This window comes from Musca autumnalis, unplaced genomic scaffold (assembly GCF_047663935.1).
Source record: "Musca autumnalis isolate F117 unplaced genomic scaffold, ASM4766393v1 scaffold_5, whole genome shotgun sequence".
Taxonomy (NCBI): Eukaryota; Metazoa; Arthropoda; class Insecta; order Diptera; family Muscidae; genus Musca; species Musca autumnalis.
This window is the reverse complement of record NW_027412088.1, coordinates 31,861,844-31,887,279: the sequence shown is the minus strand read 5'-3', so window position 1 is coordinate 31,887,279 and position 25,436 is coordinate 31,861,844. Positions and strand designations below refer to the sequence as shown.

At 31.1% G+C, this 25,436-nt stretch overlaps 1 protein-coding gene and 1 non-coding gene across 4 annotated transcripts in view; one reads left to right on the top strand and one right to left on the bottom strand.

Annotated features, from left to right (window-relative positions):
- The window catches only part of LOC141405511 (longitudinals lacking protein, isoforms F/I/K/T-like), a 496,088-nt gene that overhangs the window by 371,422 nt on the left and 99,230 nt on the right, over positions 1-25,436 (top strand). Inside the window, exon 7 of one of the 3 annotated variants that reach the window (XM_073989911.1) lies at positions 23,323-24,845. The exons of the other annotated variants lie outside the window; for them this stretch is intronic. Within the exon in view, the coding sequence (XP_073846012.1) occupies positions 23,323-24,830 (1,508 nt within the window). The 3' untranslated portion in view covers positions 24,831-24,845. Of the gene's footprint in view, positions 1-23,322; positions 24,846-25,436 lie in introns of those variants that run through there. 3 annotated transcript variants of the gene reach the window in all.
- Positions 3,754-3,878, bottom strand: LOC141387864 (small nucleolar RNA SNORA11). The gene has a single exon (XR_012408680.1). It is a non-coding gene; the product is annotated as a small nucleolar RNA SNORA11 (small nucleolar RNA).

Genomic DNA, 25,436 nt, shown 5'->3' with positions numbered 1-25,436 from the left:
ACTTTGAGTTTTGGTGATATTAAAAAAATACATTTATAAAAAATATTTTTTTTTTTTTTGCAAAAATACAAAAATTTTCCAAATTTGTTTGATATATTTTCTTATACTTTTAAAAAAATTTAAGTTTTCATTTATAGATTTATTTTTTATACAAATGTTTCTAATTTTTTTACTAAAACTTATAGATTTCTACACAGTCAATTTTCTTTAAAATTGAAAAATATTTATATATACTTTGTTTAATTTTTTTTATAAAAATATACTAAAGTTTTTAAATTATTTTATTTATAACAATTAAAATTTATAAAAAAACTGCCTAAAAAAATATTTTTATTTTAAATTTCCGAAAAAAAGATGTTTTTATAAACATTTTGAATCATTTATTGAATTTTTATTTGAATTTGAATTTTTTAAATAAAAAAAAAAACAAACATCTAAATTAAATTTTTTTACATAAAATTGTAATTAAAAAAAATGTTATTAATTTTTTATAAAAAGATAAATATTTCTTACAAAATAAAATTCAAATACTTTTCTTCATAAATATTTGTTTATTCTTTTTATTTGCAATCCATTGTTGATTTTTAGAATTTTTTCAAAAAACTTTCTTTCAATTTTTTTTTTAAATTTATTTTCGAAAATTTAAAGAATTTCACTTTTTTAACAAAAAACTTTATTTTATAATTATATTATTTAATAAAAAGTTAATTTTTAAAAGTTTTTTATAAACATTTTAAAACATTTATTGACTTAACTAAAGAAAATGTTTTAAATATTGAAATTAAAAATTATTTGTTATACATAAAATTGTAATTAAAAAAAAATTACAAAATTAAATTAAATTCAAATACTTTTCTTCATAAATATTTTTTTATTCTTTTTATTTGCAATCCATTGACAAATTGTGATACCTAAAAAACATTTTGTTCGTTTTCTATAAACAAAAAATATTTCTTATAAAAAATTTAATTTTCTTAAAAAAAAAATCATATTAATGAAAAAAATTCTATTTTTTTAATTACAATTTAAAATTGTAAAGAATTGATTATCGAAAATAAATTTTTTATAAACTTTTTAAATAATTTATTGAAGAAATTGTTCGATAAATTTTTTAAATTGTAATTAAAAAAATAAATTGAAAAAATATGATTTTTAATGAATATGACAATTTTTTAAGAAAATTAAAATTTTTATAAGAAATATTTTTAAAGAAAACGAACAAAATGTTTCTTAGGTATAACAATTTATGTCAATGGATTGCAAATAAAAAGAATAAACAAATAAATATTTTCAAAATTTAAAAATTAAAATCGAAAAACAAAAAGAAATTTAAATTAAAAAATAATTCACATAAATATTCATATCTATTAAAAATACATATTTTGTTCGTTTTTAGAAATTTTCAAAAAAAAAATATATATTAGTGATAAAATATTTTTTTTTTTTTTTTGAAAATTTTTACGTTTTTTTTTTAATTATTTTCGAAATTTTAAAGAATTTCAGTTTTTTATCAAGAAAGTTTATTTTATAATTTTATTATGTTATTTAATAAAAAGTTTATTTTTAGTTTTTTATAAACATTTTAAAATATTTATTGACTATAAATATTTTGTATATATTTTCCAAAAATATAGGTATATATAAGTATTTTAAATAAATCATATTTAACATTTTTACACTCATTAGTAATACAATTTTTTTCTTTAAAAAATTTATAATTTTGTAAAATATTTTATAAATTTTTGTGAATATCTAGAATAAATTAAAAAATTCTTATATACGTTTTTTTAATTATAATGAATTTAATTTCATATATATTTAATTTGATTTTTTATAAAAAGTATTTTTTAATTAATTATGTTTTATTATTTTTATTATTAATTTTATTATTATTATTATTTTTATTATTATTATTATTTGAAATTAAAAAGGCTAAACAAACTTTAATATAAAAAATTCAATTACAATTTTGTACAAAAATATTTATTTTTGTAACTTTAAACTAAATTTTTGTTTTTTTAATAAAAATTCAAATCTAATTTTTTTAAATAAAAATGAAATGAAAATTATCAGACGGGATTAATAATTTTATTCCATTTATAAATCGTAAAAAATGTTTTTTCTTAAATTATTTATCTTTAAAAAAATAAATAAAATTATTGCCAAAAAGGGTTTAAAAAAAAAAGAAAATATTTTTTATTTTATTTTATTTTTTTATATTTATATTTTTTTGAAATCTACTTTAACTTCTATCTAGTAAAATTTTTAAAAATTAATTGTAGAAAATTTGAAAACTTTTTCGTAAAATTTGGAAACAAATAATTTTTAATTTAAAAAAATTTTAAATATTTGTACCAAACATAAAAATACATATAAAATCTATGCATTTATAATTGCTTCCATAGCCTATTAAAATCTATTTGTAACTTATTTGTAAACTTGTGAAATTGTTTTAACTGAGTATGAAATAGCATATAGGAAAACTTTTAGCTTTAGATTTAGTTCGAATAGGACTAGGCCAAACTCCACAACAAAAGGTAATTATTCAATCCATAGTTTTAAAAAATTGTTTCTACAAATTGTAATACATTTATTTTTTCTTTTTTACAGATTTCAACTTAACATCTAATAGCGATTTGGGTCCATAGCACGGACAAGTAAGAGCACAATTTTCACAATTTTTTACGCTGCACGAAATGTATGTGCAAGCAAATGCCTAACATTATTGGATATGCAATTAAAACTTGCATTCCGGAATTATTGTTTTAAACGTTTTCATAATATACAGAATATAGGTGGGAACAGTTTCAAGAGTGATTTTGATGTACATATTTTAAAACTACTTTCTGCCTTATGACTAAAGAGCGTATATACATCTTGTCACGATCAAAAACTTGTCTCAGTAACAGATTTCGTCCAAATATAGATCAAGTTCGGAGAACGACTATATCGCTCCTCTCGATACGTCCCACACAAAAGTTAAAACAGTTTCAAGAGTGATTTGTATGTACATATTTTAATACTACCTTCTGCCTTATGACTTTGTCACGATCAAAAACGTGTCTCAGTAACAGATTTCGTCCAAATATAGATCAAGTTCGGAAAAGGAATATATCGCTCCTTTCGATACATCCCACACAAAAGTTAAATAATTGTTGATTAAGTACAGCTTATGGTATGTTCGAGGATAGTATTTGGAGTATTTACTGAAGGTAGTATTTGTGATTCTGATTACAACGATATAAAATTTTCCTGACAAGTCCTTCTTCCCAAAACAATTGCCCAAAAGCTTTAAGGAACCTAAAGGTAAAAGGTAACAGTATCGATAAGGTGACTGACATAGAACAACACTTTTTGATCACCGATATTACTTTCAAAAATAGATTATGTTCGAAATTTACTATATCGTTCTATTCCTTCCACTAACATTTTTTGCTTAAATGCAGTTTAAGGGCTGTTCAAGGTTCGTTTTAGAATTGTTACTGAAGATATTTCGGGCAAGTCCATAAATTTTGATTTTATCAATAGCAGAGCCTTTTAAGAGGTCTTCTATCAATAGAAGAGCCCTTTAAGAGGTCTTCTATCAATAAAAGAGCCCTTTTATGAGGTCTTCTATCAATAGAAGAGCTCTTTAAGAGGTCTTCTATCAATAGAAGAGCCCTTTATGAAGTCTTCTATCAACAGAAGAGCCCTTTGAGAGGTCCTCTATCAATAGAAGAGCCCTTTAAAAGGTCTTCTATCAATAGAAGAGCCCTTTATGAGGTCTTCTATCAATAAAAGATCCCTTTAAGAGGTCTTCTGTCAATAGAAGACCCCTTTATGAGGTCTTCTATCAATAGAAGAGCCCTTTAAGAGGTCTTCTATCAATAGAAGACCCCTTTAAGAAGTCTTCTATCAATAAAAGAGGTCTTCTATCAATAGAAGACCCCTTTAAGAGGTCTTCTATCAATAGGAGAGCTCTTCTATCAATAGAAGACGCCTTTATGAGGTCTTCTATCAATGGAAGAGCCCTTTAAGAGGTCTTCTATCAATAGAAGACCCCTTTAAGAAGTCTTCTATCAATAAAAGAGCTCTTTAAGAGGTCTTCTGTCAATAGAAGACCCCTTTATGAGGTCTTCTATCAATAGAAGAGCCCTTTATGAGGTCTTCTATCAATAGAAGAGCTCTTTAAGAGGTCTTCTATCAATAGAAGAGCCCTTTAAGAGGTCTTCTATCAATAGAAGAGCCCTTTAAGAGGTCTTCTGTCAATAGAAGAGGTCTTCTATCAATAGAAGAGCCCTTTAAGAGGTCTTCTATCAATAGAAGCCCCCTTTAAGAAGTCTTCTATCAATAAAAGAGCTCTTTAAGAAGTCTTCTGTCAATAGAAGACCCCTTTATGAGGTCTTCTATCAATAGAAGAGCCCTTTAAGAGGTCTTCTATCAATAGAAGACCCCTTTATGAGGTCTTCTATCAATAGAAGAGCTCTTTAAGAGGTCTTCTATCAATAGAAGAGCCCTTTAAGAGGTCTTCTGTCAATAGAAGAGCTCTTTAAGAGGTCTTCTGTCAATAAAAGAGCTCTTTAAGAAGTCTTCTGTCAATAGAAGACCCCTTTATGAGGTCTTCTATCAATAGAAGAGCCCTTTAAGAGGTCTTCTATCAATATAAGAGGTCTTCTATCAATAGAAGACCCCTTTATGGGGTCTTCTATCAATAGGAGAGCTCTTCTATCAATAGAAGACGCCTTTATGAGGTCTTCTATCAATAGAAGAGCCCTTTAAGAGGTCTTCTATCAATAGAAGACCCCTTTAAGAAGTCTTCTATTAATAGAAGACCCGTTTAAGAAGTCTTCTATCAATAAAAGAGCTCTTTAAGAAGTCTTCTGTCAATAGAAGACCCCTTTATGAGGTCTTCTATCAATAGAAGAGCCCTTTAAGAGGTCTTCTGTCAATAGAAGAGGTCTTCTATCAATAGAAGAGCCCTTTAAGAGGTCTTCTATCAATAGAAGAGATCTTTTATCAATAGAAGAGCCCTTTAAGGGGTGTTCAAGAGTCGTTGTAAAATTGTTACTGAAGAATCGTTTTGCAGCTTGTATCAAAGGTGGTAGTCAGTCCTTGCGGTCCTGATTACAACGATACACTTTTTAGTGAGGATGGTCATGCTTATTGGCATAATGCCCCGAAAGCTCAAAAAATCCTAAAGTGATCGATCATATAAGATGACAGATGAATTATCCAAAGGAGTGACTGACATTGGTACAACCAATATCTGTTACATCGGTTGGGTCTTGTACCGTCCAAGGACGGTTTGAGAATCATTATGATTTTTTTTACCGTTTGGCCAACAGTTGATATTGTTTTTGTAATATATGAAGAATTGAGGATTCGATTCAAATTTTAATGGTGTTCTCTTAGACTGAGATCATGCATCCGTACGTAACCGATAAATACTACTTAACATGTTATATTTCTATATCCCTACACTTTTTTTCTTCTAAAACATTCTATTAATATGGCTTTCTTTTTAGGTGGCCAATCCGTTTTGGGAATTCCAGAGAAGATGATGTTAAGCCACTTGTGCAAACGCAGTATTGTGAACAAGTGTTGAAAGCAAGGATGGATAAAAAAGTGATTTGAAATTCAATAAATTGAAGAAGAATAACAATAATGCCTTCAAAAAATTTATTACGTAGAACAAGCATTGTTATAGAAAAAAATTCTGTTTTTTTTTTTCAAATCTTTAAAAAAATTTATAAAAAATAATAAATTAATTTTCAAAAAGTATTAACACTTAATAGAAATCAAAAATAAGGAAACAGTGTATATATAAAATCTATGTTATTGTTATTATAAAACAAATTGAAATAAGTGAATTATTTAAGTATATAACTAAATATCATCATATACCGGTTTTATATACATTTCTATCACATTTTGCACAATTCCAAAAATTTGAAAGAAAATGAAATTGTTTGGTCCATTGGTGGTTTATTGTCTGTTCATCATTATCATCATCTTCAAATAAATATACACACGCACACGCACCCATTATGTATATACATATCAAATTTTCATCGATATCATCAATATGTGTATGTATTTCTCAACTCACCATCATCATCATCCATCCATGTCAATGCATATCCATCATCAGCAACCGTATGTATACAAGAAAATGTGGGTAATTTTTTATTATTATTTATTTAAACATTTTTTTATGTAAAGAATTTTTAAAACATATTTATTAATTTATTTATATTTAATTTATTTATTTATATTTTATTTATATATATCTAAATGTGGAAGTAGATACTGATGTTAAAGAATGCGACACAAAGTATAGTATAAATATTTTTTTGTTATCAGAGAAAATGTCTTGAATTAGGAAATGCCCATTCTGTCTGGCCACCGTGGTGCAATGGTATGCACACCCGCCTTGCACACATAAGGTTCGATTCCCCGGCCAGGCAAAATACCCCTCAGTAATGTTGGCGACATTTCCTGAGTGTATTAGCCATGTAAAACTTCTCTACACAAGTGGTGTCTTAGACGCGCCGTTCGGACTCGGCGATAAACTGTAGGTCCCATATCATTGAGCTAATATGAATCGGGGTGCACTCATTGATATGAGATAAGTCTCCCTTGTCCCTTATGGGATGTTTGTGGAACAATTATATTATTCTGTCTGGCTTATGCATACAGAGGGTAAATACACTTTGTCACAATCAGAAATCAGCCTCATTGAATAAATGGTTTTAGATCTCCTATATTATAAGGCCAAATTCGTTTTGGACAATTTGGTGACGATCTACCCATGGCCATCTGTCAGATTGTTTAGTATATTCAGGGACCAAATCCGAAAATATAAAGATAATTTCAGCAAAAAAAAAAAATAAATAATTTCGTGCTTAAATGCCAGTCACTATATTTTCATGATATCTGTTGTAGATACCGATTTTGTTTCTTCTGTGACCCATAATGAAATTTGATGTAAAATAAATCCTTCTTTGACACCATGCCCCCATGATAATGTTTTGAAGGAGATATGGACTCAAATAAGAAACTCACAATATTTACACTTGACGACATCATTTGGGATAAACAAATTTAATTCACAATTTTCTTCATATGTATTAATCTACTTGTATAGTGTATTCTGAGATTTTTTGTCAAATTTAATGTAGAATATTTCTTCTTTTGACACCAGTGGTCTAAAATGCAGTTGTATGTATCAACTCTGAAAAAGAACGGCATAACAATTCCAGCAAAAAAGTGCATAACTTCGTACTTCAATGCCAAAACTATTTCCAATATTTTCATGATATCTATTGTAGATACCGACTTTGTTTCTTCTGTGACCCATAATGGAATTCGATGAAGAATATAACTTCCTTTGACACCTTAACCATTTAAAGAAGTACTATAGGAGATAACGGCTAATTTCTGAAACATACAAAATTTACACCTCACAATGCAATAAAAAATTTCTATTAGAATACAAAAAATTCGATTGTAATTTTCATAAAAGCTATTAGGTCTACAAATGTAGTTTATTCTGAGACAGATAGTAAAATTTAGTGTAGAATATTTTTTCCTTTGACATCTTGCTCCTATGATAAAGTATTATAAACGATAGTAGCTCATTTCGGAAAAGTACCACAGTTCACGATACCGGCAAGCAATTGCCACTTGCAATACTCAAAATTATACTGCAATATTTCTTTAATGTATTAACATCTACAGATATAGCTTATTCTGAGACTCATGGTGAAATTTGTTGTAGAATAGTTTCTCCATTGACCCCACCGGTCTAAAATAGAGTTTCATGCACCAAATTCGAAGAATAACGACATAAATACGACGAAAATAGCAAATGATTTCATGCTTTAATACCAACACTTTTTCCAATATTTTCATGATGTCTGTTATAGATACCGACTTTGTTTCTTCTGTGACCCATAATGAAATTCGATGTAGAATATAACTTTCTTTGACATTTTACCCATATAATGGAGTATTATAGGAGATAGCGGCTCATTTCGGAAACATATAAAATTTGCTCTTCTGAAAGCCTTCAAAAAACTTTTAATTGAAATAGATATTATTATACTCTAATTTTCTTAAAACGCATTATATTTACACACATTGTTTATTCTGAGATTCATGGTGAAATTTGATGTAGAATATTTCTTCCTTTGACCCCAATAATCTAAAATGAAGTTTCATGCACCAATTCGATAAAATAACAACACACAAATTCCACTAAAAAAGTAAATAATTTCGTTTATAATGCCAAAATTGTTTACAACATTTTCTTGATATCTGCTGAAGATATCGACTTGGTTTCTTCTGTGACCCATAATGGAATTCGATGTAGAATTTATGTTCCTTTGACACCTTATACCTATAATGAAGTTTCATAAGAGATAACGACTTATTTGAGAAACGCATTCAAAAAAATAACACAAATTCCACTAAAAAGTAAATAATTTCATTTTTAATGCCAAAATTATTTACAACATTTTCTTGATATCTGCTGCAGATATCGACTTGGTTTCTTCTGTGACCCATAGTGGAATTCGATGTAGAATTTATCTTCCTTTGACACCTTTAACCTATAATGAAGTTTCATAAGAGATAGCGACTTATTTCAGAAACACACCAAATTTACACTTCACAATGCCAACGAAAATTGTCAATTGAAATACACATAATTTTATTTCAATTTTCATTAAATGCAGATCTAAACATATAGTTTATTCTGAGACTGTTACTGAAATTTTATGTAGAATATGAATATGAAATGAAGTGTCATCCACCAAATGGAAAAAGAACGACATACATTTTCCAGCAAAAAAGTGCATAATTTAACGCTTTGATGCCAAAAAGGTTTCCAATATTTTCTTGATAACCGCTGTAGATAACGACTTGGTTTTTTCTGTGACCCATAATGAAATTCGATGTAGAATATAATTTCCTTTGACACCTTATCCATATAATGAAGCATTATTGGAGATTGCAGAGCATTTTCAAAAGGTACCACATTTACACTTCTTCAAAATGCCAACAAAATTATATTATGAATTTCTTAAAAGCCATTAAATCGACACATATTATTTATTCTGAGACTTATATGGGCCGATTCCGTACAGCGAGGCGAGTCATGTCGCGTCGTCTATCGTCTCTGCGACAAAATTTAAAAAATGCACTACGTACAGCGATAGAATAATCGTCGATAACAAGTTATTTTTATTTTTTTTTTTTTATTTTTATTCGTTAGTAAAAATGAACGGCGACAGCTAATTTGTTGTCACCGGAAAATGAACATTACGGCGACAAAATTTGACGTCGTCGTGCGACTTTTGCCATACGTAATGGAAAAATTGCAACTGGCAACGCGACACGACTCGCCTCGCTGTACGGAATCGGCCCAATAGTGAAATGTGATGTAGAATATTTTTGCCTTTGGCCTCATGCTGCTGAATCTATGTACTGTGCGAGATTTGGCACCAACTCACAAGCTAATAGACGTATAACCTCAAAATGTATTTTTAATTTTAATAGATTTGTGGTGTTTAAGTTCGGAATTGAGCTTTAGTGTATTCACCATTTCCAAAAAAAAATATTTTGTACGACCATCCGAACATAGAAGGGACAATAAGGAACATTTTACACCTCAATGAATGCTGTATGATTCTCTTATTAGCTCATTTTTATAAGACCTCTTTAAAGAATCATTATTTATTTCCACATTTAGTTATATTTTCTATTACTTTATGTTATTTTATTTACTTTGTCATATTTTGTTACTTATTATTACTTTGTATTTAGTTGTTTATATAAGTTATAGCTAATTATTTTTTATAAACATTTTTCTTTTGCATTTCTTTTTGTTAATTCAGTTTATTTTTGTTTCTTTTTTTCTTGCTTTCTTTCAACATTAATATGATTTTCATTACAAAATGAAACCACAAATTTTGGTGCCTGCCCCACAACGAAACTAAAATCCACCCACTTACTTCTATAACAACCACATTAAATAACCACCACAAATCACACACCACCAGATATTTATCCCATTTTGGGTAGTTTACTGGGTGTTGATACCAACAACAGCAATGACCAATCACCAAATAATTCCAACAATGATCTCTATCAAGCCTATGGCTATTTAAATAATAACATAACCATTCACGCCACTGGACGTTCCGGTGGAGGGGCAGGAGCAGGTAACACTACGGCCGCAGGTGGTTCTGGCGGCGATGGAAGTACATTAAATTCAAATCCCAATGGTGCTGGTAGTAATGCCGGCCCCGCTACCTCTGGTTCAATTCTAATAAATGCCCTAAGTGGTGGTGTCACTGCTGCCAGTAATCTCTTGGAACGTGATGACTATATGCAATGCAAACACTGTAAACGTTTCTATAAGTCCATGCAAAAGTTACAGGAACATGTACGCAAATACTGTCTCAAAGAGAAGAAGTACAAATGTGTTTCGTGTGAATATCGTTCGAGACGCAAAGATCATGTTTTGCGTCATGCCAAACGCAAACACTGTGACCTCTACGAACAATATCGTGATGATGAAGATGCTCTCTTTGTAATACGCAATGAAGATGACGTTGATGATCAAATGGGTGGTCGCTATGATACCGATGATGTTGACTATGATGCCACAATGGAAGATTATTTGGTGCCCTCGGTGACAATGGGTATTGGTAGTGGCAGTGTTGTTAGTGGCAATGGTCGCGGCGGCGTTGGCCATGGTGGTGTTAATAATATGGATGCAATGGGTTTTAAATTTGGTTGTCGTGATTTAACCATTACCGCTGTACCCATTATGCAGGAAAGTGAAGAGGATGATGATGATTACGATGAGGATGACTAAACGCCGCGGGTTGGAATACAACAAAATGAGTAAACAAAGAAAAAAACTGAGTGAGAGTAATTGAATGAATGAATATGAATTGTGAAACAACCAAATATTTGGTAATATTTAACCGAAGACAAGCTCAACTTTTCAACACTACATATATGTACATACATACATATGTACAGTACACATGTGTATGTGGAGTGAGCAAAAACATTTGCCTTTATCTTGCATACAACAAAATAATTAATTTATTTCCTATTCTGCCAACAGGTGTTTTTTAGTAGTTAAACAATTTTTTAGATATTTTAGTTTTGTGTTTTTATAGGTTTTATCCCAAACAAAATTTAAAGAATTTTTGAATGGTGGTACATTTAAGGGGAAATTTTTGTTTGTTGGTAACAGGACTTGGGTTATTAGGAGACTATGGGCCACTATTACATGTGCTCTTTTACTATCTGATGGATTTGAAAATGCAAAATAAAACAATTTGGAGGCATTAAAAATATAATTTTCACATTTAAAGTTAATGACAAGAAGTTCCTCCTTGAAATTCAATCATCTCTTTTAACTCTAAGTTAAACGGAACGCTATAAATCTGTTCGGTAAATCCAAACTATAACAAAAGGAGACTTATAATAATGGGGGTATGTGTGTTTTTCAGTCATTTTATGAATTCTTTAAATTTGGTTCACTACCGTCGACTACCCCAAATATTTGTTTTAAACACATAGGTAAACTGTTTTTATTAAAAATTCGAGACACATAATTAAATTAAAAGAAATCAATAACAATTCTAATCGTCTTTGATTATAGATTACATTGAACAGGACCTTAAAGAAATGAAATCGATAAGTAAAACGCAAAAATTCCCAAATTATTACATCCGCCTAGAAGAAACCCTTCTTCTGTTCAGTGACCCATGGTAAAATTCGAAGCAGAATATTTCTTTCATTCCGTGACTTATAGTGAAATTTAAAGTAGAACACTTCACCTTTTGGACCCATTCGTAGAAAAAAACAAAAACAAATTCCACAAAAAAAGGAAAAAGTTCAAATTGTTTACGATATTTTCTTGATATCTGTTGTAGATATCGAATTTGTTTCTTCTGTGACCAATTTTGAAATTTTATGTAGAATATATCTTCCTCTTACACCTCACCCATATAATAAAGTATTGTTGGATATATTGGCTGAAATCGAAAATGTAACAAAAATTTACACTCTACAATGCCTTTAATAATTTTCCCTTGCTCTCCCAAAAGTATATTGTCATTTTCATAAAATTCATTATACCTACATATTACATTTATTCTGAAACCCATAGTGAAATTTGATGTAGAATATTTCTTCCTTTGACCCCATTCATCTAAAATGAAGTTTCATATAGCAAATCGGAGAAAGAACGTCATAAAAATTTCAACAAAAGAGGAAATAATTTCGTGATTTTATGTCAACATTGATAACGATATTTTCTTGATATCCGTTGTAGATACCGACCTTGTTTCTTCTGTGACCCCTAATGAAATTCAATGTAGAATATATCTTTCTTTGACACCTTACCGCTATACTAAAGTATTGTATAAAATAGTGGCTCATTTCAGAAACGTATCAAGTTTACATTTCACAGTGCCTTTCAATACATAAAATTATGTTATAATGTTCTTTAAATACAATATATCTACAAATATAACTATATTTATTCCGGGACTTAAGTGAAATTTGATGCAGAATATTTCTTCCTTTGACGCCATTTGTAAAAAAAATAAAATTTCTCTCACCAAATCGAAAAAAGAACGGCATGAAATTCCAGCACAAAGCAAATAATTTATTATTTTAATGCCATAATGAATCAACACATTTTCTTGATATCTATTGTAGATACAGACTTTGTTTCTTCAGTAGCCCATAACGAAATTCGATGTAGTATAAATCCTCCTTTGACACATTACCTTTACAATAAAGTATTGTAAAGATAGCGGCTCATTTTTAAAACATACCAAATTAAGCCTTCACAATGCTTACAAACGAATTTCACTTGCAACACCTAAAAGTATGGTGTCATTTTCATAAAATGCATTACTCCCCTATACATAGAGGTTATTCTGAGTCTCATAGTGAAATTTCTTCCTTTGACCTCATTTATCTAAAATGAAATTTCATACACTAAATCGCAAAAAGATGAACATAAAATTTTCAGTAAAGCAAATAATTTCGTGCTTTAATGCCAAAATAGATCAACGCATTTTCTTGATATCTATTGTAGATTGAGACTTTGTTTCTTCAGTAGCCCATAACGAAATTCGATGTAGTATAAATCCTCCCTTGACCCATTACCTTTACAATAAAGTATTGTAAAGATAGCGGATCATTTTTAAAACATACCAAATTAACCCTTCACACTGCTTACAAACGATTTTCACTTGCAACACCTAAAAGTATGCTGTCATTTTCATAAAATGCATTACTTCTATACATATGGGTTATTCTGAGTCTCGTAGTGAAATTTCTTCCTTTGACCTCATTTGTCTAAAATGAAATTTCATGCACTAAATCGAAAAAAAAGATGAACATAAAAATGTCAGTAAAGCAAATAATTTCGTGCTTTAATGCCAAAATTGATTACCATATTTTCTTGATAACTGTTATAGGTACCGAATTTCTTTCTTCTGTGGCCCTCAATGAAATTCGTTGTAGAATAAATTTTTCTTTGATACCATGCCCCCATGATAACGTTTTGCAGGAGATATGGGCTCAAATAAGAAACACACAAAAGGGTACACTTCAAGATGCCACTTTGGGGTAAATTTTATTACAGTTTTCTTGATATTGCATTTTTCTTAGAATGTACTACATCTACATACATAGTCTATTCGGAAACTTTTACTGAAATTTGATGTAGAATATTTCTTCCTTTGATCCTATTCGTCTAAAATAAAGTTTCATGCACCAAAACGGAAAAAGAATAACATAAAACATCCAGCAAAACAGTAAAGAATTTCGTGCTTTAATTCCAAAATTGATAACCATATTTTCTTGTATATGTTGTAGATATCGCTTTGGTTCCTTCTGTGATCCGTAATAAAATTCGATGTAGAATAAATCTTCCTATGACACCCTACTCCTACATTTAAGTCTTGTATGTGATACCGGCTCATCTAGAAAACAAACCAAATTTACCCTTCACAACGCCTTAAAATATTTTCGTGTTTTAGTTCCATAATTGATCACAATATTTTCTTAATATCTGGTTTAGATACCGACTTCATTTCTTCTGTGACCAATAATGAAATTCGATGTAGAACAGATCTTTCTTTAACACCATACCCCTATGATAAAGTTTTTCAGGAGATATGAGCTGTATGTGATACCGGCTCATCTATAAAAAACAAACCACATAAAAAATATTTTCGTGCTTTAATGCCATAATTGATCATGATATTTTCTTAATATCTGTTTGAGCTACCGGCTTCATTTCTTCTGTGACCAATAATGAAATTCGATATAGAATATATCTTTCTTTAACACCATACCCCTAAGATAAAGTTTTTCAGGAGATATGATCTGAAATAGGAAGTACAAAAAATTTACACTTCACGATCCCAAGTGGCATTAATTGATATTGGAATTTTCTTAAAACATTTATTCGAAGTCTATTAGTGAAATTTGATGTAGAATATTGTTTGCATTGACACCATTCCTGTAACACAAAGATTAATGTACAAAATCGGAAAAAGAACGACATAAAAGTTCCAGCAAAAAAAAAACCATTTCGTGCTTTAATGCCAAAATTGATCACCATATTTTTTTTTTTTTTTTTTTTTTTTTTTTTGATATCTGTTATAGATATCGACTTTGTTTCTTCTACGACCCATGACGAAATTCGATCGAGAACATATCTTCTCTTGATACCTTTTACCTATAATAAAGTATTGTAGGAGTAAGCGGCTGATTTCGGAAACATACCAAATTTACCCTTCACAATGACTACAAAACGGGATTATGTATATTTACACATATAGTTTATTCTGAAAGTTATAGTGAAATTTGATGTAGAATATTGTTTCCATTGACCACATTCCTGTAAAACAAAGTTTAATGCACCAAATCGGAAAAAGAACGACATAAAAGTTCCGGCAAAAAATTCATTTCGTGCTTTAATGCCAAAATTGATCACCATATTTTTTTGATATCTGTTATAGATATCGACTTTGTTTCTTCTGTGACCCATAATGGAATTTGATGTAGAATTTATCTTCCTTTGACACCTTATATCTATAATGAAGTTTCATAAGAGATACCGACTTATTTCAAAAACGCACCAAATTTACACTTCACAATGCCTATAAAAATTTTACAATACATACTCAAAATTATACTTTCTTAAAATACTTTGTATATACCCATAAAGTTTATTGTGAGACTTTATGAAATTTGATGTAGAATATTGTTTTCATTGATCCCATTAAAACCCCTGTAAAACAAAGTTTAATGCACCAAATCGGAAAAAGAACGACATAAAAGTTCCAGCAGAAAAAATCATTTCGTGCTTTAATGCCATAATTGATCACGATATTTTCTTAATATCGGTTTAAGATACCGGCTTCATTTCTTCTGTGCCCCATGACGAAATTCGATCGAGAACATATCTTCTCTTGATACCTTGTACCTATAATAAAGTATTATAGGAGAAAGCGGCTGATTTCGGAAACATACCAAATTTACCCTTCACAACGACTACAAAACGGCATTATGTGTATCTACACATATAGTTTATTCTGAAAGTCATAGTGAAATTTGATGTAGATTATTGTTTCCATTGACACCATTCCTGTAAAACAAAGTTTAATGCACCAAATCGGAAAAAGAACGACAAAAAAATCATTTTGTGCTTTAATGCCAAAATTGATCAGCATATTTTTTGATATCTGTTATAGATATCGACCTTGTTTCTTCTGTGACCCATGTCGAAATTCGATCTAGAACATATCTTCTCTTGATACCTTGTACCTATAATAAAGCAGTGTAGGAGAAAGCGACTGATTTCGGAAACATACCAAATATACCCTTCCCAACGACTACAAAAGGGAATTATGTGTATATACATTGATCCCTTAATTTGTTCCACTTCTGTTATAGATACATTTTTTATGTGTCCAGTGATTAATAGTGAAATTTGATGTAGAATATATTTGTCTTTGACATCATGCTTGTAAATCTATAGATTGTGTGACATTTGGCACCAATTTAAAAAAGTACGTCTATAACCTCAATATGTATTTTTAATTTTTACATTTGTTTTGAGTTTACATTTAAAACCTTAGTGAGTATACTCAGGAAGTTATAGTTTCATCCTCTTAAATCTATGATGAATTGCGTGAGAGACACTAACTCAGAAAGGGTGCGTCTATAACCTCAAAGTATATTGTTTGCTCCTATTCTTTATATATTTATAGATACCGACTTTGATTCTTCTGTGACATTCAGTAGAACTTGATATGGAGTATTTTTGTCTTTTAGCCTCTCCTCTTAAACCTGTGTATTGTATGGCATGATACCAGCTATGAAAATTAACGTCTATAACCTCAATGAGTGTCAGTGTCTTTATTATTCACAAACATCTTGAGATATTTCGTTAACTACAGATTATAATCTTTCCAAATTCTCTCCTAATTATATGTAATTATTCCAATGTGTCCATCATGGATTCCGGCTTCTTCTTCAGTTCCTCATATCACAAATAAAATTCAAAAGTGATGTAAAAGAAATTCTAATTTCCAAACAATATTTTTGATGGATTTTCCCTATAAAGTTATTCTGTAACCATTCTCGAAATAATACACGTTCATACTGTTGTTCCGGGACTGTTGGATAGGTCGATTACTAGCCCAACCCTCTACCAAATAATACATAAACTTTTCTCTAAATAATAATAATTATCACCGCCTCCAACATTTCAAGTAAATAGTTTAAAATATATTCTGTTTGCGAATAGTTTTGAAAAAATAAAAATAAATACCTGAACTGTTGGAAATGCCCGAATGCTAGCCCAATTCTCCATGTTTCCCAAGTAATAAGTACCACCACCTCCAACATTACACCTTAGATTTCAAATCAATTTTTCAGAACCTATTTTGTTTGGGATTAGTTTTTAAAGAATACATATAGTAGTGTAGTGTCACAATATTGCCCCTGAATTGTTGGACATGCCAACTATTAGTCCCCAATCCCCCCCTCAACAAAATATCAACTGTTATTTTTTGCTTTAAAAGTTTTAAAAGAGAAAAAACACAAAGCGGTTTTTAAAATCCCAATAAAAAAACATTCCTGTCTTTAATAAAAGAAACCTTATTTTAGCTAAATGAATTATAAACATAAATTATTTAAAATAAATTTTAACATACATAAAAAAGTATCTTGCCATTTAAAAGATTACAAAAAAAAACTAAAAAAATATTTAGCCAAGAAATTTTTTATTAATTTATTTTTTTTTTCCTATAAAATTTTTAATTTTTTGTTGTTGTGTTCCAAAAAATACGTTTCCTTTTTTAAGTTTTTTTTATATATTTAATGGCTGGGTTAAAATTTAAATGCAAACGAAAGAAAAATAATATTATTTTATAATCTAAAAAAGATAATTTTTAATATACAAAGAAACATTAAAGAAACCTATAGCATTACATACATACATATTTTTTATATATACCTCAATATCTTTAAAAGAAAAACACATACATACAACAATTTTATATAGAATATTTGTGTTTTATATATGAAAAAAACAAAAACAAAATACAATTTTAGTTTTAAACTTATGTGAAATGAAACTAGTTACAAAGAAAATCAATTTTATTTTGACAACAATTTAGCTCAAATATATTTATTTTTTTCTAATTATGTAATTTTTATATTTTAAACAAAAAAAAAATCAATTTATTATGCCATTTCTATGCCAATTTTAAAAAAATGAAAAAATAATGAAGAAAATTTGACTTTAAAACTTCTAAAGTTGTCTTACATAAAATTTGAATTAAAAGTAAAAATGTGTAATATTTAAAAAAAAATGCTAAGAACACTTCATTCTAACCAAATACCATTTTTTTTTAGAAATTCCTTTTTGTTGTAAATTTTAAAAAAAATTAACATTATAATGAAAGTCTTCAACCACCATAGTTTCTTATTAAACATAAAAAGCAAAAAAAAACTTCCCCAACGAGAAATTAATTAAAATTAATATTAAAAATGATCTTCACCTCCCTAACAGAAACATTTTCAAAGAGTTAAACATTTTCACATATATATTCCTCCTCTTGTTATCCATAAGACACCGATAAAACGCAAGGATTATCAAGGTCGAATATTTCCAAACACGTTGAAATTTTATGTAGAATATATCTTCCTCTGACACCTCATCCATATAATAAAGTATTGTTGGATATATTGGCTGAATTCTAAAATGTACCAAATCTACACTCTACAATGCCTTTAAAAATTTTCTCTTGCTCTCCCAAAAGTATACTGTAATTTTCATAAAATGAATTATACCTACATATTACATTTATTCTGAAACCCATAGTGAAATTTGATGTAGAATATTTCTTTCTTTCACCCCATTCGTCTAAAATGAAGTTTCATGTAGCAAATCGGAGAAAGAACGTCACAAAAAATTCAACAAAAGAGGAAATATTTTCGTGATTTTATGTCAAAATTGATAACGATATTTTCTTGATAACTCTTGTAGATATCGAATTTGTTTCTTCTGTGACCAATTTTGAAATTTTATGTAGAATATATCTTCCTCTGACACCTCACCCATATAATAAAGTATTGTTGGATATATTGGCTGAATTCTAAAATGTACCAAATCTACACTCTACAATGCCTTTAAAAATGTTCGCTTGCTCTCCCAAAAGTATACTGTCATTTTCATAAAATCCATTATACCTACATATTACATTTATTCTGAAACCCATAGTGAAATTTGATGTAGAACATTTCTTCCTTTCACCCCATTCGTCTAAAATGAAGTTTCATGTAGCAAATCGGAGAAAGAACGTCACAAAAAAATTCAACACAAAAAAAGACTCAATAATTTCGTGATTTTATGTCAAAGTTGATAACGATATTTTCTTGATATCCGTTGTAGATAACGACCTTGTTTCTTCTGTGACCCCTAATGAAATTCAATGTGGAATAAATCTCTCTTTGACACCGTGTCCCTATTCTGAAGTTTTCCAGAAGCTATGGACTGAACATGAAACATTCAGAGAAATTCACTCTTTGCAATTTCACGCACCAAATCGACAAAAAGCAAAAAAGGAAATAATTTCATGCTTTAATGGCAAAATTGATTACGATTTCCAAACACGTTGAGATGTTGCCAGTTCCAAAATCGCTTTGGTGTGGTCCGATTATTTCATTCGCCATAGATTTTAAGTTCACACACGTGTCCGCTTGATAGCATTTTCAATGTGATAAGAAGAAAAATTATGTCTCTATTGTTGGCACCTAGCGTTTTATCTCATTTCTAGAGAACCGGTGGTCATGGTAAAGCTGAGAATCCAAATTTTACCTAATCAGATTATGAATACCACCATCAGAAGTCTTAAACACTTTGGCTGTTATTTAACATCAACTCCTGTGTTTTCTTTTCTCCTTAGGCAATAAATTGTCCAGACCTTCTCTGTCTAGGTGGTTTATTCAATAGTCGTTCACACAACCCGCTAGACAAAATTGCCTTGTGCGATAGTGCCTGTTTTATTCAAGTTTTTAACCATTTCTGTAATTGACCAAAAGGCCCTTTCCATAAGTAGCTTAATGGTTAAAATTTCCCACAAAAACATTGTTCGTGCCTACTAGACCATATGTCTACGGTGAAAATCGAGCCCCCGGATTTTGACTTGAAGTTTTTTTTTCAAGGCTTTTTGGATATATTGGCATATACATATGTAACAGCCAAACCACTGAGATTTTCGATCCAACACAAAGACAAAAATTGTAGCCAAGACAATAATTAAGAACTCTCTAGTACATGGCAAAAGCATTGGAACGCTCCTTCAGGCAGTTATGGCCCCGAGAAAGTGCACATTTTTCGGAAAATATCGATAAATTACACTGTGCTACAAAATTTGACTCAAAGTCAGTGGGTGGAAATTTCTTTTTGGAGATGAAAGCCCTTGGTGAGTGTACTAAGAACGCAAAAGGAAATTTTCAGGATAGGTCAAGTTTCTGAGTTATGGTTTGGCCAAAATATCCTTGAAAAAAATGTCAAGTCAAAATCCGGGGCTCGATTTTCACCATAGACATATGGTCTAGTGGACTTTTTTGCTCAGTACAATCCCAAGAATCAAAAACTCCAGGCGCCCACTATCACTTTTTTCCTTCCATACAAATCGCCCCGGCCTAATGTACGTCTATAACCTCAAAATGTGTTTTTTACAGATTCCTGGAGTTTACAATAGGACTTGAGTTTTTGTATATTGTCAGAGGCCTATAGTAAATTTTGATGGCGTACAAGTTTGTGGAATATTCCATTAGACCAATAAAAAAATTGTTGAAGGAGTTTCTAAGTATTTTTTATAAAGGACCAAAAATACCCCCAACGATGGTTAATATTTTCCAAAAAGAAAAAATATTCAACATACAGTCTTCACTATCATTCCTCTATATCTAAAATGCAAGGTTTACATCGGAACTTAAGATGAATATTTCCCAAAAATATTTTAAGGTTAGGTTCAATTGATTTTAGGGTGAATGCTGTTCAATCTTGCCTGATAGCTTGTTGACCTAGGGTTTCTCCTGTAATTTTGAACCTCCCTCTTTTCTAGATCACTAATACTATGTTTACATTTACGAAATCCACTCGATTTCAACTGTCAATTCCATTGCTCAAACGTCAAATGAAATCGAATCGATTTCAGATGAGTTTTCATTTGACGTATACGCAAAGGAATTGACAGTTGAAATCGAGTGGATTTCGTAAATGTAAACATAGTGTAAGATCCCAATCCACCATATGATATTTAGAATGACTCCCACCTAATGAATACACCTGCTTTACTTAATGATGATTAGTGATCTGAACAACTTAAGACATTTAAGAAGATATTGGTCAGCCTTATAAAATCTCTTTCCGCCTTATTAGCTCTCCATGTTGTTGGCATCGAAAGTTTTTTTTTCCCTGTAGAAAAGCCATTCGCTGAGTTAATAATTCCTGGCCATGTGGATAACTGGCTGTTCTGCAAAGTATATCCGATCATTGGTCAGCTCGACAACAACTCTATCCAACTTCTTGTTGTTGTTATTATTGGTATATAACATTTTTACTGCTGAAACAATTGATAAAACTTTTGCTGAGTTGACAATTCCGGACTGAGTGGATCAAGCGTTTCTCTGTAAATCCGATTGTTGTGGCGTTGGCCTATTCTGGCGATATGTCTTAGTTGAGCATTTATAAGTTGTACGTAACTGTCCCAATCTGTCGTTTGTGGGTTCATGTATGGTTTGGTTGGCGTATCTAGTCTGGCTGGGTACAATAGAGTAAACACACCCGTATTGCACGTTGAATGTCCGGGTTCGATTTCAGGTCAGACAACATCTATTGTGGCAAAAATACCCCTCATGGTAATGTATGCCACATTTTCTGAGTATTTCAGCAATGTAAAACTTCTCTTCAAGTGGAGTCTTGGGACCACACATATATTACTAGAAGGAAATCAGTTTCAGACAGTTTGGAGTCCAGCTGACTTTGTCCGCCCGCCTGTGAGGCTGTTGCGCACTGTAACTCTCGAAGCAAGTAACCAATTTGGTCCATAGTTTTTACAAAGCAATATTTCGGAGATGAGTATGCATGCTCTCCGGTTACCCCCCGCACAAAAACTTAATAGATTTTGATTAAGTGGGGTACAAGAGCTTTGAGAATCGATATGGAATATTAACTGAAGGTAGTACTTGTGGTCCTGACTACAATGATACATGATTTTTTCGTTGGTCAAGGCCCAAATGCTCTAAAAATTCTGGTGACATCATAAATGCCTGATGAGCTCTTTAACTCTCGAATTGAGTGCCAACCGATTTGATCAAAAATTTGAAAATCATTATATTTATTCTAAATATACATCAGATTCCAAAAAAGTCAATATCGGACAACTCCATCGGTTAACTCCGCCACATAAGTTTCAAAATGATTGGTTTTGTGCTTTCAAAGAGCTGTTTGAGGGTCGTTTTGATATTTTTATGGAAGGTAGTCCTCGTGGTGCTGTTTACAATAATATATTTTTTTTTTTTATCGTGGGCAAGTCCATACTTCCTGGTATAATGGCCCAAAAGCTCTAAAAAATAGCCCAGCAGAGACCAATTAAAATCACTGATAAGGACGATAAATATTCAATTTGATCGAAACCTTGACAATTGTAATATTTCTTCTGAACTTACATCAATTTTCAAGCATGTCAAGATTGGACAACCCCATCTCCACAAAAAATTACAAATTTTGAAAAAGTTCACTTTAAGAGCTGGTCGTGAGTGTTTTTGAAAATTTAACTGAGGGAAGTACTTGGGCCCCTGATTATAATGATATAATTTGTTTGGTGGGCAAGCCCATACTTACTGAGATAATGACCCAAAAGCCCTTAAAACCCCCAAGCCCCAAATGATTGATGAGCACGATAACTCTCAAAAACTTTGCAAACCGTAATATTCAAGCCCATACTTCCTGAGTTATGACCCAAAATCCCTTCAGACACGATTCCATAAGGCTGCTGCTTGTAAAAAGTTAGGAAATTGGATTTAGATTGTATAGGTTACACTGATGTCTACTCTTGCCCTTCAGAGTTCTTCTTAAATTTTTTTAATACTTAAATTTTCAAAACTAAAAAATATCTTCGTTACACATTTTTACTTTGAAATCAAACATTACTTGCCTCCATAAATTAATTTTACTTTCTCTATCTCCCTCTGGTTTATGACTTTCCTCTTCTATGATAAAATAATTATATAATTAATTAAAAATATATATTCTAATAAAATTCTATAATTTTTCTACAATTTTATTTGTTTTGTAAATGTATGTGTATATTTAATAAAAAGAATTTTTTTCTAAATAAAGTTAAAAAAGAAGAAATCTAAATGAAATCTGAATGAAAAAATGTCCACTCTAAATAAATTTTGAAACTACAGAAATGGCGGGTTAAATTCCAAATAATAAAAATAACCAGGGAAAGGGTCAATTCAATTGGGGTTAAACATATTTCGTATCTGTAGATTTTGCATTTTGGCTTGTAAATTTGAACAACACTTCCAACATTGAATGCAACAACAGCAACAACATTCTATAACACCCCACAACAACCACAAAGTAAGCTAAAAAATAATAACAATTTTTATAAAAAACAAAATAATTGAAATTATTTTCCCACTATTTTTTTGCTTGCAAATTTTAATTTTCCCCCTTTTTCTTCTTTTTATTTATTTTAGCCTCATCCTCTACAGAAAGTTATTGGACCATTGTGGAAACGGTACCCTATTCCTTGGCTAGTAGTCAAACGAATACAGGCACCACAACATGTACCAATGTCATTAGCAGCCATCAACATGGTGGAGTCCATCAACAACAACAGCAGCAGCATCAACAACAGGTGCATCAACATCATCAGCATCACAATACCACAACCATATTGCAGGCCCATCCCCACAGCCATCATCAGGCTTCCCAAGCCACACAGCAGTCGGTGGTTTCCTCAACACCTCAACATGTTACACATACAACATCTTCGGATCCTGCTGACATTATAGCCTCAGCAACAGTGGTAGTTGAAATTCCCTCCGAAACGGAGGGTATGCCCGCCAGTACCATACACTATACCCTGCCGAAGGGTACAACCACTCAACATCAAGAGATTTTAAGAAGTGTTCAAACTTCAACAGCCTTGACTGCGGCTTATAACAAATTGGCAAATCCTCCGGCGGCCACAATACAAATTGTCAAACAAGAAGCAACAACAAATAACCTACAGCAATCTGGCTCGGGTACAACAAGGGCCATAATACAACATGAAACCCATGGTGGTCATGTGCAGCATCATCATCAACAGCAGCAGCAACATCATCACCAGGTGCAGCACATTACCCTACAGGAATGTTTGGAGGCAACGGCAACAACTGCAGCTTTACAGCAACAACAACAGCAGCAGCAACAACATGCCACACAACATTTACATGTTACCACAAGTAGCAACAACAACAACAACAACACAAACAATAACATTACCACCACCACACAATTGCCACAAACAGAATTCATAAAAATCGATACATCCCGATTTGAAGATAAAGTCCTCTTGCGCAATGTGGTGCAATATGAACAGCAACAACAACAACAAATTGCCACACACAACCCGCATGGACCACCCACAGCCACAATTATTGTCAATGAAACAACGGGAGCCACACATTTGGAAGTTATAAAAGATCATCATCAGCATCACCAATCCCAACATCATCATCATGGTCAACAACAACACCAGCAGCATCACGCACAATTGCAGGCCATAAGTGAATCTGTCACCACCACCTCCACCACATCGGAAACAGATGATCTCGAGGGTGAACTAACAGAAATGAAATCCTATAATAATCTACAAAATCCTCCTCCACAATCCACAACCACCACCACAACTTCGGGCCATGAAACGTCCGAAAATGAAAGTGACAAATTTCTAGCACCTCCAAAACGCATAAAGACCATTGGTCTCAAACCATCGGATATAGCTGCTGCTGGCCTGCAATATGTCTGCAATGTTTGTGGTAAATCGTATAAAATCAAAGGATCTCTGAAACGCCACAAAAGCTACGAATGTGGTGTGGCACCACAACTCTCGTGTCCCTATTGTCCGCACAAGTGTAAATATAAATCGGATTTACGTAAGCATATCTCACAGAAACATGCTGTTAGTGTACAACAAAGTAGTGCCATGTATAAATAGATTGAGGGTTTAGATTAGGTTTTAAGTGGTTTTTTAATTCAGTATTAATATTTTTTGGGGTTAACAATGAAAGTTAGGTTAGATCGAAACTAATAACATGACATTAAACATAAACAATATATTTTCGATAATTCGTTATCGGATAACTCGAAAACTTTAGTAATCAGTAACATACTCACTGCGCTCAGTCCGCTGGAAAATTTTTCTTTGCAATAGAACACCATTAAAACGTTAGCTTTAATTTGCCACACAAAAAAATAGTGTGGTCCCTTGGTAGTTTAGAATCCCGCATACGAAACCTTGTGAAGTAATTGAGTTATACCGGAAGGGACAAGCGAGACTTATCTCATATCAATAAGTCCACCACGATTCATATTAGCTCAGTAATATAGGACCTACTTTATATTGCCGATAGCGAACGACGTGTCTTAAGACACAGGAAAGATACCCGAATACCCCCAATCGGGTATGTTCTGAGACACACTTCACCTCTCGTGTAAAGTGAGAGGGGAATTTTTTCACAGCTTTACGCTTATTTTTCGAGTATTTTATTGACGGACTAGAGTGAACTCTTCTTTTTAAATACGCTAATGAATCTTAGCCTCA